At 33.3% G+C, this 16,283-nt stretch overlaps 3 protein-coding genes across 3 annotated transcripts; all 3 read right to left on the minus strand.

The window, feature by feature from the left end:
• Positions 1 to 503: 503 nt before the first annotated feature.
• On the minus strand, positions 504 to 8,129 carry LOC120325971 (uncharacterized). The gene is made up of 12 exons (XM_039392160.2): positions 8,007 to 8,129; positions 7,732 to 7,861; positions 6,786 to 6,943; positions 6,550 to 6,675; positions 5,850 to 5,966; positions 5,132 to 5,245; positions 4,417 to 4,521; positions 3,643 to 3,852; positions 2,934 to 3,059; positions 2,204 to 2,512; positions 1,496 to 1,556; positions 504 to 1,104 (listed from the first exon to the last, which is right to left on the minus strand). The coding sequence occupies exons 1-12, from the start codon at positions 8,061 to 8,063 to the stop codon at positions 1,016 to 1,018; spliced, it is 1,602 nt and encodes a 533-aa protein (XP_039248094.2). The 5' UTR covers positions 8,064 to 8,129; the 3' UTR covers positions 504 to 1,015.
• On the minus strand, positions 8,106 to 11,912 carry LOC120326723 (galactosylgalactosylxylosylprotein 3-beta-glucuronosyltransferase I-like). Its single transcript, XM_078111676.1, has one exon. The coding sequence runs from the start codon at positions 9,696 to 9,698 to the stop codon at positions 8,691 to 8,693; it is 1,008 nt and encodes a 335-aa protein (XP_077967802.1). The 5' UTR covers positions 9,699 to 11,912; the 3' UTR covers positions 8,106 to 8,690.
• An 890-nt stretch (positions 11,913 to 12,802) lies between these two features.
• Positions 12,803 to 15,066, minus strand: LOC120325974 (microtubule nucleation factor SSNA1-like). Its single transcript, XM_039392163.2, has 2 exons — positions 14,803 to 15,066; positions 12,803 to 14,505 (listed from the first exon to the last, which is right to left on the minus strand). Exons 1-2 carry the CDS (start codon positions 14,979 to 14,981, stop codon positions 14,265 to 14,267), a joined length of 420 nt encoding a protein of 139 aa, XP_039248097.1. The 5' UTR covers positions 14,982 to 15,066; the 3' UTR covers positions 12,803 to 14,264.
• Between the last annotated feature and the right edge of the window lie 1,217 nt (positions 15,067 to 16,283).

Genomic DNA, 16,283 nt, shown 5'->3' on the forward strand with positions numbered 1-16,283 from the left:
TAAAATATTACTTGTTGACACCACCATCTCCAAATAATTCTGAAGTACGACACGTGTAATATATTACTGAATATATTATTAATAACTTCTATACTTGATATATTCGAATTTTTTATGGTATTCTGACTTAAACCTGTGTATTATTTGTTGCAGCGGTACCCGTGATACCAGAAATCCAATCCCTGACCGTGGGTCATCACGCAGCGGATGACGAAAAGAATAATGAATAAAGTACTTTTGATACTAGAGGTGCTCTTCACACTACCTCAAATTTCCTTCCAATTACATAAGCTTATTCATTAAGCATTCTAAAACATCAATGGGTACCGTTCATCCTCAATAGCCTTATATATTATATTAAATAAATAACGTGCAAAAATCAAATATTTTGCACTGAAGAGAATGTGAGCGCTTGTTTTTGCGAGCTGCCTGGTATTTTTGTTTGTTTATTACGTGCGGAGGACGATTTCTAGCTAGCTCGTTTAATATTCTTTTCGTTCAAGTAATAACAGATTCTTTGTATATTTCTAAGCTTTCGAATACTTATGCACATAAAACCTATCATATAGTAGAATAGAAAATATGGGAAAAAAACATGATGCGCTTACCGCGCTTACGAACACTCGAATCAAGCATGGATCATGGACACGACGCAAAAGTAATTCATTGCTTTTGTTTACAACAGACGTCCACGATAAGACGTATACGTACAACTCTTCAATACGATATCAACTCTTGCTAACCATTCAAATTAGAACCATATATAAATGCAACATAATTAGAATCCCGACTACATCTAGTTCACTTTCAGTCGCATTGCTTATCCAATTATGACTGGGATAATGTTGGTCATCACTGAAAGTTTGTCATTCAACGTGGGCTTAGACGTCTAATTTTTTACCTCAAATATCTTCATATATATCATAAACCAATCAAGCCTATGAAATCTAATTTACTAATAACGCTCACATAGTGTTGGTAAAACAAATAGCCTTTACTATTTTAACACAAATTATTAATCTGTATTTGTTTTCAATCTCTTAGAATGGCTAGTATTCGTCTCTGATATTGTCCTTTTGTGATGTGCATCAGTATGTGGCCAATCTGAAAAAAAGAACAAATAATTTGTACTTGGCATATCGGAAGTGTTTGACTGTTCTGCAAGCACTGGTTTTGAAATGCAAATGTTCCATAATACATATGACAGTGGTTGATTATGTTTCAATCAATTTACTCACAATTATTTTGTATATAGCATTTCACTTGTTTTACTGCTAATATTCTATTTGATTTGTATGTTAACATATGTATGTGTAGCAATAGAAGGTGTAGAAAAATAAAAACATAGTTTCGTTCCTGATGCACTTTCGTGTTCTTAAGTACAGGGATATTCCAATGTATCAAAAACGTTCCTGATGCACTTTCGTGTTCGTAAGTACAGGGATACTCCAATGTATCAGAAACACAAAAATCAGGAATATATAATTTCGGTTACCTTCATCAGTATTTGAAACAACTATTGTTGCCATATTTTGCCTTGCTGTGATTTCTGATGTCTGAAACAAATTTAACATCATGGTTTAAGAGATTACTTAATTAAAACAAAAACATATCGAAAAATGATGTTATAAGGGTCAAGGTTGGAAGTAAAAATCTCATAAAAAAAAACTCTGGGCTATCATCCAAAGCAGTCCTCTATGTTCAGACGATGACGGCCTCATTGCCTCTCGTTTCTTTGAGTTTTGATATCAATACAATACACCAAAGGTACACATGCTAACACGCTACACATGCCAAACTAAGTACTGTAATTTACATTAGCATAGTATTAGCATGAAGCAGCTCTTGAGATGGAGATTTCAAGTTTTGCAATATATACAATTATCCCAGGTTTTTTTGCACTTTTAGTTAAGTAGGATAAAAAAAAGTGACATTTATTTTTATTAAATCATAATAGACTTTCGATCACTTTCGAGCGAGCGGCATTTGAGTATATTAGAGCAAGTTTAATACAGGTTGAGTTGATCACAGGTTCACTGCTATAGTATAAAAAAATGTTTAAAGTCAAAATACAACTATTTATTATGTAATAGCCTTAAACAAGCTTCCTCAGTTGACAAATTAATTGCAGCAGTAAAGATTATTGAAAGGCAATCAGATTTAAAAAAAAAAATCATAACTATCACTTTTAACATTGACAAACCTCATTTGGTCCAGCATCGTTGATGACATCTATTCCAACAACATTGACCCCATCATTGCCATTGTTCGAAACATTGATTCGATCAGTCAGATCAGAATCATCCAACTGAAGTGTTAATTTATTTGACAGGGGCTGCAAAATGTCCTCATTTCCTTTCACGTCAATGCCCAAATGGTTTTCTTCAGTTGGTATGACTTCTACAATCCCAACATTATCTTCCGGGGATTCATTTTCAGTTTTTGTCACATTTTGATTATCCAAAGAAATTTCAATATTACTATCTAACGTAGCTCCTTGAGTTTGAAGCATCTGTAATGTGAATTATTTTTTCTAATAAACACACAGATGAAAAATAAAATAATTTATTAAATCAAAGTATTATTTTAGTTTCAGACTGGGATGGAGTGAGTGATATCAATAACATGAAAAATCATAAGGTATAAAAATAAAATTAGCTACCAGAATCACATATTATGAACATGTATGCTATATATAAACTAAAACACATGGAAAAAAATGAATTCCATTGCTAGAAAAAGAACGCAAACAGCTAACATAAATATAAAGTACTTTTATGATAATTAAAAATTCAAAAAACAGAAGACTATCAGCAAATTTGTGCTTTTAATGGGACGTAGCTCTAATCAATTCAGTCCATGGGTGCACCACTGAAAGGTAAATCTGTATGATACTTATTAGTCTTACACAATTTGATTTATGGTCTACTCACACTCCAAAGTTTATCAGTATCAAAAGCCTCTGATCCATTATTATTTGTCTTAATCAAGACATATCTTGAAGTTCCATTTCCATCAATCATTTCCACAGTTGTCCATTCCTCAGAGTTCAAGTTTGACTTGAAAAAATGAAATTAACAAAATTAAAAAGGCGACGTGTTATCGTAAGTTTTATCCTACTCAGTTAGGCAGATATTAGGTTTTACTATTGAATAGAAACCCAACCATGCTAATAGATAACAGTACCAACACCATAGAATCAAATCAACATAAAAGCACATAACTGCATTTTCCATATAAAGTCAAGGAATTAAGCAATGCATAATTTTCTAAAATATGGATTAAAATGGATGAAAACTAGATAAGTGAAAGTCTTGTACTTATAGATATTTGTTTAATTAGTTTTTTGTAAATTCTATCTGATTTCATTAAGTGGAATTTTCATACTGGTTCATGCTATAAAACTAGTAACTGGAAAGTTTCATCAACAAAAATATAGATAACAGCAAAATTTCTGTCGAGTGGATAAAACCGTCACCAAAACTACAGAAGTAAGCTTTTATACTCTTTGTTTTTTTTGATCAAACGGCTGATTGTCAAAATTTGTAGACAAAATGCAAAGAAAAAGCAAGAATCCAAGGAAGAAAGTGGAAAGGCAACCTAGGTGATATGCACAAAAGGGATATAAATCAGTTTTTATACTTTTCCAGGTCCTTCAACCATCACTGTAGTTTTTGGCGAAGAATCATTTGTAGAAGCTGCATTTACAGAAGTTTGATTCAATGTATTCAAAACTGCTGTCCAATCGCCATCAGTCTCAACTTTGTTTGTTTCATCGGCTGATGTTGGTTTTTCAGAATTATCCAGAATATCAGACCCTACAGAAAGTAATATCTCTGCTGCTGTTTTGCTCTAAAAAAAAGTCATATTAATTGAAATCTTGTTGTAATGAAAATATTTTGGTGCTCCCGAAGTATGCGAACCAAGATGGCGGACATCGGAACGTAACATGGGTAACAGGTTAGGGTTAGGCGATAATTTTTTTCCAATTTTCCTTATTTTAGTCCAATTATCAGTTCGAAGACTAGCCAAGAGCCTCCCGTAGTATTTATACCTAAAATTATGGCCTAACCCAAACCTAGTACACAAATTACATTCCGATGTCCGCCATCTTGGTTCGCATACTTCGGGAGCCCCAATATTTTAGTTAAGTTAAACCAAGTATATCAGTAGCACATACACACTCCAATCCATTTTTTGTGCAAGTCAGTGAATAGCTATGTATGGAGATACTTTTGGAGAGAGAGACTAACCCCTATAGTGCAGAAGATTAATTTGGCATAGAGCAACCAGTATTTTTGGCATATGAATTGTTGATTTTTTTAATATGGTGAGACATAAAAAGAATCAGAATTCACAAAAATTCTCATACAAATAGGAGCATTCTGATTGTATTTGCCCTTATTTGTTGTATACCTGGGATTCTTTTACGATATTTTCTGCATGATCCTGTTTCACTGTTACATTGGTCTGAATTTTACTTGCAGTGTCTGGTGTTTCATCACTATCTTGTATTATTTGCTACGAAGAATAAAGTTGATCAGATTGAAAAAAACATATATAAATATATTTCTGTAACCACTATATCCACAGAATTTAGCATAATAATAAATGCTATAGCCTGAAACTGAAACTATATTTTCAAAGTAAAAAATATATCACTAAAGTCAAGCTTGGGTTTCCAAATGATCAGGATGGCCAAAACCAAAACCAAGTACCTAACCAAAACCAAGTACCTATTGGTCACTGTATGAATATTAAATAAGGCATGGTCAACAGAGAAATTAGCACAAATCACCGAAATGATCATTGAGATTGATTTTTATACTGCACAAATGATAGTATAAATAAAATTGAGTAGTTAAATATGTCTCAACTAGGCTGAACATCATTTACCAATCGTGCATAATCATGAATTTCTTAATGAAAATATTTCAAATTATTCCTTAAATCAAAAAAAAACTATATCGAACTTAATTAATTTTCAGTATATTTGAATAATCAATTTATTTTAGACATCCCTGGACTTTGGGCAAGTCAATGTTAGCTGTTATTGCAACCCACTTATGGCATAAAATTTATGGTTTCAAAATATTGAACCTTTGAAAGCCTACATTATGAAATTTCTCACCATCAAAAAACTGCAAGTCATTAAAATAATATCCAAGAAAAATCCTCTTGTTTGAAAATTATGGCTCGAAAGAAAGTCAGCATGAGGTGTCAGTACTTTGAAGATTTGCTGAATCTACAAGAAATTTATTTTGACCTAATATGCATTGATATAATCGATAGAAAAATAGATTTGTAAATCTAAATTCAACTATCACTACCGATACTTCTTGTACTTGAATACAACATGGATTCTTATGGTATTTAGGAACTGAAATAAATATTATATTACTGTAAAAAGCATTTTGTGCATTCACTATGAACAATAAAATTTGGATTTGAATGCTCTGTTAAACTACTTTACTGACACAATTTTATCACTACACAAAAATTGAAATTTTATCTCATAAATCATAATCTTATCCAACAGAGATAAAAGGACGCTTCTGAAATATGCATACCAAGATGGCGGCCACTGGAATGTAGTATGTGTACCAGGTTAGTGTTAGACCATAATTATAGACACAAATACTATGGGAGTCACTTGGCTTGTCCCGAAACTTGTAGTTGTAATAGAACTAAAATAAGGAAAATTGGAATAAAATTATGGTCCAAACCTCACCTGTGGTACACATACTATGTTCAGGGGTCCGCCATCTTGATACGCATACTTCAGGAGTACCGATAAAAAAGTAACTTATTTTAACATATTTAGAGATTCTTATTATACAATATTTCACCTGTTCTAGTACTTCAACTGTTGCTTGTAACTTTTCAGGTTGATTAGAGAATGCATTCATCAAATAATCTCGTACTTGAACATCAATTCTTGATGGGAATGTTTCAGCTTTTAGAAACTGAAATTTAAAAAATCTAGAATGATAATTGTAATTTTAAAAAAATATGTAACTGGGAAAACAGCAGGATACTAGAAAAAGAAACTCAATACAGAAGAAGACTATTTCTCGAATCATATCACGTAAACAAAGAGAAGAATTCGATGAATGACAAAGAAACCTTGCTGTTCCCGCATGTGTATAAATCATTGTTTAAATAGTCAGTCCTCTTTTTGTTTGAACTTGCGCTAATTTGTTTCTATATATTATCTTATCATCATCCTTTTAGATTAGAGTTTACGACATGATAATTTTTTCACATTTTTTTCTTTTTCCTGCTCTATATATATCCACTTGTGTCCTTTCCTTATCATGCTCCGATGAAGTTTTTCTGTATAGAAATTCGAAACGGCGCCAAATTACATAGTTTTGCTAACACAGATTGTGCTTTATTCATTATCAACATGAGTTCACCTGGTGGCAACCATGCATTAAGAAGGTAACACGTTGGATAACGTTTCTCAACTCGAGTTAGAGTGAAGGCAATTTTCGTCCCACTTTATAAGAATTCCAATAGCATTCTAAATTTATAGCTTGAAAAAACCTGTAATTCTTCATGTGTCATAGTTGCAAACATTGTTTTTGCGCAGTTGGATTTTTGACGATGTGTTTTATAATGTTCTTCAATGACTGGCAGTCTTGAATCGCCTCGGAATAAATCTATCAGCAACTGAAAAAAGACAATCATTTTATAATTACACTAAATATATAGCTAATAATTGAATAACAAATTGCACTAAAATAAAGAAATGTCCACTAGATACAATAAATAACACAAACCTTTCCAATTCCATCTTTATGATTTTTAACGCCTAATTTTGTAGAAAGTCCATCGGCTCTTAGTCCTCGCACTACAACATCATCAAATAATTCCTCTTTACTTATATGTAGTTTACGGGATGTGTAATTTCTTCCCCCTCTTACTTGAATACGGGTACCTAGATAAAGAATTTCAGCAATAAGCTTTGGTAAGAGCCGTATAAACCATTGCAAGCGCTACAAACGATAGGAATATTTGTTAGCGTAAAACAGTTTTAAAGGGGGTTTAAATTTTCTAATGCATTATGATGATGATGAATTGACGAAAGCAGGGTAGTGGAGTCGAGTAATCATGACACCCAACCCCAACTCTAAGCTACAAGCCATTTGAAAAATGACTCTGCTTGAGAAAAAATTGACTTCAACACCGGCTCACAACTCCAGGTTGAAGGATATTTTGACTCCACCTCCAGCTCCGTAAAATTATATCTAGATTCTAGATAACAAAAACTTTGCAGTTTTTCATCTTCAATTGTCTGTTGGGAATGCTTTGTTAACTTTTGGAGTATCAATTGGAAGTTTTTACTTCGATAACAACCTTTGGAAGTATAAATTATACTATAATTTTCTATTTATCAAAGATATATATTGATGAATATAATACAAACCTCAACTTGATATTCCTGACAAGAAGAATAAATTAAATTGTTTTGATTTTCAAACAGAGAAGGTGGAAATAGTCGAATGAAAAAGGATTCTGATACTTTTTTTCTTTTTAATTATATGATAGTATGATAGTGGACCAAACCTCAACTTGATATTCCTGACAAGAAGAATAAATTAAATTGTTTTGATTTTCAAACAGAGAAGGTGGAAATAGTCGAATGAAAAAGGATTCTGATTAGGTTTTTTCTTTTTAATTATATGATAGTATGATAGTGGACCAAAAAAAACTTCAACTTGGCACCTGTTTCATCGATTCTTGTTCCTCGAGGTCTTTGACTCGCAAGTCTTTGTTGAATGTTTGATGATGACTTTTGTGACTCAATAATATCGTTTTCAATCACAATATTCATTGCTGGATTATCAGAAACAGCCTAAAAACATATTATATTTTCATAAAAAAGAACTGTTGTAATTACTGGGTAAGTGTAATAAACCTAATTTGAATAATGAATTTCCAATAGCAAAGTATTTGTTGTTTTGAATATCAATCATTAAATTTTCTCAAAACTAATCTACCTGATAGTAAGGATTTTGAACAAGTCTATATTGGCTCTTCATACTCTGGTCTTCCATTGTATATCTTCAAACTCAACAGCGGATTAACCTATGAAAATACTATTTAGAAAAGTAAGATAAAAAAATATGTTAATTTCATTAAAAGATATATTACTAGATGTCGCAGCGCAGACAACAGCATGGCGAAATATAATACAGTTAGATGGCAATAATGCTGTGAAGCATGGGCTTGACGGAGCATTCCATTATCTTAGAACAATTCAAGATGATAATTTATATTCATACCTATTTCAATTAGTTGAAAATTATTTTTCAATAGGTTGAAAATAAAGTTAGAGGTTTTGAAATCTATAGAAAATTGGACTGACAATAAACTGCAAAAAATATCATATCAATGCATTTTATAGTATTTTTGATTCTCAAGATATTCTCCAACCAAATAATAAATAAAAACAGAAAAATAAAAATGTCTCAACATCTGATTAACATACTGCTGAGATAGATGCACCAAACATTATAAAATTAAGCTTACTATATATAAGAAAATAAGATAACTACAATACTCCAATATAAAATATAAGTTAATAATAAATCATGATGCTGAAGAGCATATTTGATATGAAGCAGTTGTATCTTCAACATTGGGTATACACAGTTAGACAGTGATTAGCATGCTTATGATTATCACACTTCCATTTTAGGGTCTGAAGCTTTACCGATTTTCTGAAGTTTTATTTCTTGCTTCATGTTAGGTTTTTCCGTTCTAGTATGCCATACTAATATTTCTGAGCAGTCGTGTGCTTTGGGTTCTAATTTTTCTCTTGTTACGATTTTAGACAAAAAATGTGATTCTTGATATCCTCTAGGAACTTCATTAGAAAAAACTGCTTCTGGGTGTTCAAGAAGTAGTTCAATATTGGTGGCAAAACCTGCCATATCAATAGGATAGGGTCTCTCTGGTTTCCAAGCTGTATAAAAAGATATCACTTTACCCTTTTTACATAATGGACCTTCAAATTTTAACCCACCCACTATTCCTACAGGCCAAACTGAAACAGTTTTCGTGAATCTCATTTCTTCGAAAATCCGCAATGAATATGTATTGTCATCATCAACAAAATACAGAACACCAGGTGTCCCCAGTTTAACATTCTTGCGAATCCATTTAAGCCCCTCATTCCTTTGTGCCACACCTCGAGGCATTAGCCAACTTGGATCGGATGATTTCAATTTGAAATTGCTGTCTGTTTTAGCATTCACATGAGCATAAGGTAATCCACAATTTCTGAGAAACCTTGCAACTAGATCAGTTTTTGCTTCTGAGTCTTCTACAATAATCCAGAAAAAATTTGGAACATGAAGAAAAGTGTGGCATAACCTCGTTAATTCTGCCTTTTGTGTCCACCTTGTGTATGTTGGCGTTATTGCATAAATGGTTGGTAATCCAGCACTGAAATAGGTTGATATCAAGTCAATGTCATCTGGATATTTCAAACTTAATGTCCGCTTCACAGAATTGATTAAAAAATCTGAATTTTTATATTTATCACTTGTTTTTTCAGATGTGAATCCAGGTTCACATTTTAAGTTTTCCTTTGAATGGAATGGTGTCATAACCCACATTAGAAATACAAATGATGTCCAAACTAAATTTGAGACCAAAAGAAATTTGAGGCCAAAAAAGCTTCTCATTGTACCAATATAGTGATGAGCTTATGCTGTTATGGCTGTAAATTGTCAAGATAGAAAGATTTTATTTCATTCATTCGCAAAAATAAAACAATGCACAGAAAAGATAAAGACCAAGAATATGGGAGAGGAATTAGGTTTATTTCGTTGTATATTTACGTTACAACTGCTGAACTGCGTAAGCTTTCTTAATAGGATGAAAAAAATAACTGAATAACATTTAATCAAGCATAAACTAACTCTAATTCATGTCAAAGCTTGCATAAATATAGCTATGATCGTCCGTAATGCTGTAATGGCAGAATGGTGTCTGCATCAATGATAGTGAACTCACTAATGCGGTAATGCCCAGTGATCTCTGTCGCATCTGGATCGTTACGATGAGACTTTGTTCACGGCGTAGCTGCTCAATTTCGCATGGTATGTATCGTTAAAGTGATATAACGAAGTTTTCTCAATCTCCGCAACAAGTCATCCAAGTTTTGGATAAGGAATATAAGCAAAAATAACAAAATTTACCAGGGAAATTCCATAACATATACTTTTCGTTATAGCAACCTTTCGCTACAGCCATTGCAACAATCGCCGGCCAAATCAGCCATGTTTAGTACACCTCGATGAAATTAAAAACCTACTTACCAGATTTAAAAAAACACAGTAAAATAATACCGTTTCAAATTTGAAAATTTCTATATAACCTAAAATAAAACCCAAAAAAAAGAATTGAATGTACAAATTGATGAAGTATTTTAATCAGTTCAATATAAACGCATATTTCTAAGTTAAACCATAGACAATGAGAAAATGAAAATAAAATGTCTGGCAGCTACTTCCGACATTCGGTCACGTGTTAATTTATTCATTGCTGCCGCCGTTGGCCGGCACCTTTCGTGTAGTTCGCTTCTTGTGTTCCTGCTGCAGGTGCTTGGTTTGGCGAGGTTCCACCATCGATTTGGCTATTGCCAACTCCAAAAAATTCGAAATCCCTAATTGAGCTCCGACTCCAGGCATAGTTCCAGACTGCACTGTTTCCCAGTATGCCGAAACATACGACATTGCTGGGCGAATGCACCGTCTTATGCGCCATTGGTACTCACAATCGCGCCGATGAACATGTAGCAATTGTTAAGTGTACTGCTTTTAGTTAATCATTGAACCTACGGTTTGACAAATGCAGAATATCAAGAAATATATTCTACAGATATACGAGTTGGACGACTCGGGTTGATCGGATGCGAGAGGATTGTCGCACTCGTCGTTGGGTGGTTCGGCTGATCAGTTATAGCTAGAGAGAGAGAGAGATTTATTCATTCGTCAACCAATATAAAACAAGAGAGCTATGCTCAAATATATGGACACATAGAGTCACATAATTTTGGTGACGTCATAGCGAAAAAAAAAGTAATAGCCTTATCTTCAACCACTGAAAATTTCAAAGCAATTGGTCCCGTATTCGAAGAGAAAAGCGATTTCTTCAAAACGTGTTGATGGAGACAAATAATAACAATAACAACAAAATTTTGAAACGATCGTTTTGTCCACTACGTGTCCAACAACTGTCATCGTAATGATAACAAGAGAGCTATGCTCAAATATATGGACACGTAGAGTCACATAATTTTGATGACGTCATAGCGAAAAAAAAGTAATAGCCTTCTGGAGAAAATTTTTATCTTTAACCACTGAAAATTTCAAAGCAATTGGTCCAGTATTCGAAGAGAAAAGCGACTTTTTAAAAACGTGTCAAAGAACAAGAACAACAACATAATATTGAAACGATCGTTATGTCCACTACGTGTCCAATAAAAATAATAACAAGTAATAAATAGTTTGGTATAGACAGGCGGGAGTGATACGACCGGACGGTCATCAAAGTCAACTCCCACCTTCACGCTATTATGTTTAAGATTTACAATTTCAGTAAATATTAAGGTTGAACATTCTATAGTTTAAAATTATATTCACAAAATGAAAGAATAAAATTGGCGATTTCCCGGCACTTGCCACGCGTAACGGGGTATAAAAGAAATTGGCTGACGAGGGGCCGTGGTACCGCATATGGCTAAATCACATTAATGTTTTTCCTCTCTTCGGATTTATTATTGTGCCAAAAAGTTAATTCTTACCATACAACGGACATGTTAGATCACGTGGTTGAAATAACCGACTGAATGTTAACGAGGTAACAAGTCATCTCACTTCTAAAATATGGGCTATACCATAGGTTATCAAAGTGCTCCGTACGGAGCCCCAGGGCTCCGCGAGAGAAACCCAGGGGCTCCGCGAGCTATTCGATTACTTTTCAAAATACTGACTTGGCTAATTTTGTAACAGTTCAAAGAAGCAATAACAGCTTTGATAATATCTGAAACAATATATAGCCTCGAAATATGGCAAAGAGGCGAAATTAAAAAATGAAATTATTTATAAGCTGGAGCGCAGCCAGGCTTCTGAGGAGGGGGTGGGAATGGAATCGGAAACTTCCGCGCGATTTCTTCGTGATTTAAAAAAAAACGGATTGCGAGATTTCTGTTGCGTAAAATATTCAATCCATGACCGATGCGAGCATTTAATTAAAGTGTCTTGTTCTAATAATATAATTGTGCTCGTCGTTACTCACGTTTGATTCGAGATTACTATTAGGATTACTAAAATAAAGGATTACTATTCTAAAATAACAAAAAATACGTGATAAACTGCCAACTATAAATAAATTGGAGTCGTATTTTTGCGATCTTGGGATTTGTCAAACTTCATTTGTTCTTTTGCACTCGAGATTATTTTTAAGCAAGATAATAATTGATATTTTAATCGCCGTTTAAAAAATCACAAGGTCTCGGCAAAATACGAACGATTGAAATTAATTTATTGCATGCGGCTCCGTCGGTGGTTTCAGAATGAAAAAAAGGTACATCGCGCGCACAATTGACTGTGTTACGATTTCGCAGTTACTACGATGAATCACCAGAGAAAACCTAACATAACACCAAATTTTGTGATTTCCAATGCCTATATAAAAGCGTTTTTGATCTGACGTGAGACTGCTGAAATAAAATTTATAGTGTGATCTTTCATTTTAAGTTTTATTATTTCAGAATATCGTTTTTCAATCAAGAAATTTGAGTTTCGAATTTACCTCTTTATTAAATTATTTTTAGCGTTTTGTCGCCGATGACTATAATATCATCACGCTAATAACCGAATTGCGTAAGTCATTTTTAGCAGTTTTGAGAAAAACGTAAAAAACCTCCTAATGATATTGTTATGCCATTGAGAGTCAATAATTTGCCATGGTTCAATTTTTTGATCGTAGCCGGATTTAAGTTAATTTGTATGACGCAGTTAAGTGACGTCATAAAGGCGCACTGTGACTTAGGCAGAAATGTGTTTATGACTTGGGCACATACGCAATTTTGCAACTTTACTATATGCACCAGTCCTGAAAACTAAACATTCCAAAAACGAATGTAATTCTCAGTATCTACAATGTCTAATCCCCAAAATAGCTAATCAGTTTTAATTTCAATATTTTTTATGTTTAAAAATATATATTTCATCAATATAACACGTTCCGCACACCCACCGAAAAAAGACTAAGATTAAATATAAAGAATAAAACAGCAATGCACCCAATATATAAGCCAACCAATGTGAATTGGACTCGGACAGTGAATATCACAAGTGCACGCCTTCCTATACTGTAGTATAAATTCAAATTAATACGCGCTAAGCTAGAATCCGAGATGCAAAAACTCGTAGATACTTCGCCGAGGTTATTTTGCCTTCGTGACGTCAAAATAGTCCTGCGGTAACAATGATAATTCATTATGAGGAAACAATTGCACAAATGTGCATGTCATACTAAATCTTCATTTTTATGGGTTTCGGAATTCTTAATATAAAATCTGAGTTAACAGACAGGTGCGCAGCATCACATAAATACCTATTTTATTAAAAAAACTCAAAATCGCCAAAAATGACTTACGCAATTCGGTTATTAGCGTGACGATATGGTAACATGTTTTTCACATTGAACTCATAATTCCCCACGAGAACAAAAAAGCAATTATCGTCGTCATTGTGAAACAATACATGTACGTGCCGACGGAAATTTTTGATCTAGGGAGAATAAACACCGACGTAAAGATGTTAAAAACATGCCATGCTGAGGAGAACCATCGGCGAATGTAACAAAATACATTCGCGCACGTTATCAGCGGCTTTGTAAGTCTTCTGAAAATGTCGAAAGGGTAAAGATTCGGTCCATAATTTATTAATATGTTTATCAAGTGTCAAATTTACAGTTTTAGTATACATAATTTATCTTTGAAATTTAGATTTATTTATGACTTGTATTAACCCTATTAAAAAAGGTTTAGCATTCAAATTAAGTAAAGTACCTTTAACTTTACTCAGGAATATTAATAGAAAAGTAACAATTTTAACATTTCATTTGGGGCTCCGTGAACAATAGTTAATCTTTTCAAGGGCTCCGCAACACCAAAAGTTTGAGAACCCCTGGGCTATACTATACAGAGAATGCAAAAAATAATATTTAAATAATTCAATTTATTTTCGTGCAACCAAGTCACGCTTAGGTCCGGTTTTGGGAAGTCGTAGCATGGCTTCATTGCTAGATGCAACAGTTTCTTTCATTTTTAACTCCACTGCTGCACTTTGAACGCTGTGTAATAGAGTCTGAGATGTATCCATTATTCGTGTATAGGCTGCCTGAGCTTCAGCTATCGTGCGATCGAACTCATTTCTTGATGACATTCTCTGAGCAATCTCTTCATTCAATTTTGCTAGCCTAGTAGTAAAGTACATTTAGTTCAATTATTTTGGTGTGTTAATTCATATATGCATTGTGAAATAGGTATCAGTGACAACGAAGAGTGAATACTAGTTGCTCAGGGTACCTACCAGTATATATTTGAATACAAGCAGTCCAGATTTTTGTATCTAACGAATTAGGAACAAAAGCACGGAAAGATTACAGTCTTTCTAAAATAATATCATTTTGAAAGCTAGTATAAAACTAGTTGGAAAGATTAAATATTTCTCGGCTGCCCAATAAGCGCAGTTTTTTAAGATGAAAAAGGCTAACCTGTCTGTTAAAATTCGAATATCATTATGAAGTCTGGCTTTTTCTTCGTTATCTTCTTCTATTTGGCGATTCAAATCGTCCCGTTTGTTACAGAGATCGTCAATGCATTTTATCATTTCATTATTATAAACTTGAAGAGTTGCACCCCCAGATTCTTGCCTCGGAGTCATGCCTGACATAGCCACAATTGGTGATGACGTGTGCGGATAATATACAAATATTGTTGTAGTTCACACCAACTCTATTGTATTTTTATTTCGATAGAATTCTAATTTAAATATATAATAAACAGTGTTATTTGTTATGGAATCTGTAGTTGGATTACTTTTAGCTAGTGCATTCTTTAGGAACCGAGTTTTCATATGAGCTAAACAGATCTTCGGTTTTTCAAAATATGTAAGTATATATGTCAAATCTTATTCGCGATGAAGTATGCAATGATATAATGATTTTTCAAAAGACAACTCAAAAATACACACAGTACTGTGGGGGGACAATGTTAGATTAAAAAAACATGTCGAGACTTCTCAAATCTCCAGTTTGTCGGTCATCTACTAACATCACCAAAAAGTCGACATATATATATAAATAAATCGCATTGGTCCAGTACCATCTATACCTGCACGAATAAAAAATCGAATCAGTTATCTCATCCCACTAACAAATCGATACTTAAATAGATACATTTGTAGCGTACTATTACGCCATTCTTTATTGTGTAGTCTTTTGTTTGGTTTCTTTCACCCATGTTTATTGTTACGGGTACATGACAACTGAGTTACAATCTTTACACAAGCTGATCTCAGAGCGACATTGTTTAAGAGCATAAACGCCCATAAAATCGTTGCTAACGATTCCGATCTATCTGATAAAGATTACACAAGAAAAGCTGTAGTAAGCCTGGCCAAGTTATATAAACCCTTTCCACTAAAATCAAGACGTAGGCTACATAACCTGATATCCATATGTATATAACCTGACCTTTTTTATAGCATTTATATTTTGTCTTCGGTATATATCACCACAATATTTCTTCGAATTCGTCGAAGAATACTCGTGACAAGATGTCATACACTCTGGTTGTTTACTCTAGTTCAAGGGAATATCTAAGTACAATCCGGAGTACAACTGTACCAGTAACACGACTGAAATCAAATGGCAAAATGTAGCCTATTATATATATTTATAGATATTGAAATATAAAAATTCCCGATGTCTTATACGACAAAACCTAGAGACCAAGCTAATATCTCCGAGTAATAATTTATATTACTGCACAAAAGACAAATTAAAAACGGAAACTTTATAAAGATTCACTTTTAACAGACAGCAGAAAAACAACATACATCGAATACTGTTGTTACTTACCAATTGAATCGCATAAAGCTCTTTGTTTGGGAATTTAGCTATTTAATAAAAATATAATCTAGTTAATTAGTCGGTAGCAACAAAAGTCGTTTCCAACCAAAACTGTAAAATTG

The sequence above is a fragment of the Styela clava genome, chromosome 4 (genome assembly GCF_964204865.1).
Source record: "Styela clava chromosome 4, kaStyClav1.hap1.2, whole genome shotgun sequence".
NCBI lineage: Eukaryota > Metazoa > Chordata > Ascidiacea > Stolidobranchia > Styelidae > Styela > Styela clava.

Excerpts from the sequence above, each read along its gene's own strand:
- LOC120325971 (XM_039392160.2), bottom strand. The coding sequence starts at position 8,063 with ATGGAAGACCAGAGTATGAAGAGCCAATATAGACTTGTTCAAAATCCT. Across the intron at positions 3,060-3,642 it reads TGGTTGAAGGACCTGGAAAA|TCAAACTTGAACTCTGAGGA; the intron begins GTATAAAAACTG and ends CATTTTTTCAAG. Across the intron at positions 1,557-2,203 it reads ACGATGCTGGACCAAATGAG|ACATCAGAAATCACAGCAAG; the intron begins GTTTGTCAATGT and ends AATTTGTTTCAG.
- LOC120325974 (XM_039392163.2), bottom strand. The coding sequence starts at position 14,981 with ATGTCAGGCATGACTCCGAGGCAAGAATCTGGGGGTGCAACTCTTCAA. Across the intron at positions 14,506-14,802 it reads ATTCGAATTTTAACAGACAG|GCTAGCAAAATTGAATGAAG; the intron begins GTTAGCCTTTTT and ends CTTTACTACTAG.
- LOC120326723 (XM_078111676.1), bottom strand. The coding sequence starts at position 9,698 with ATGAGAAGCTTTTTTGGCCTCAAATTTCTTTTGGTCTCAAATTTAGTT.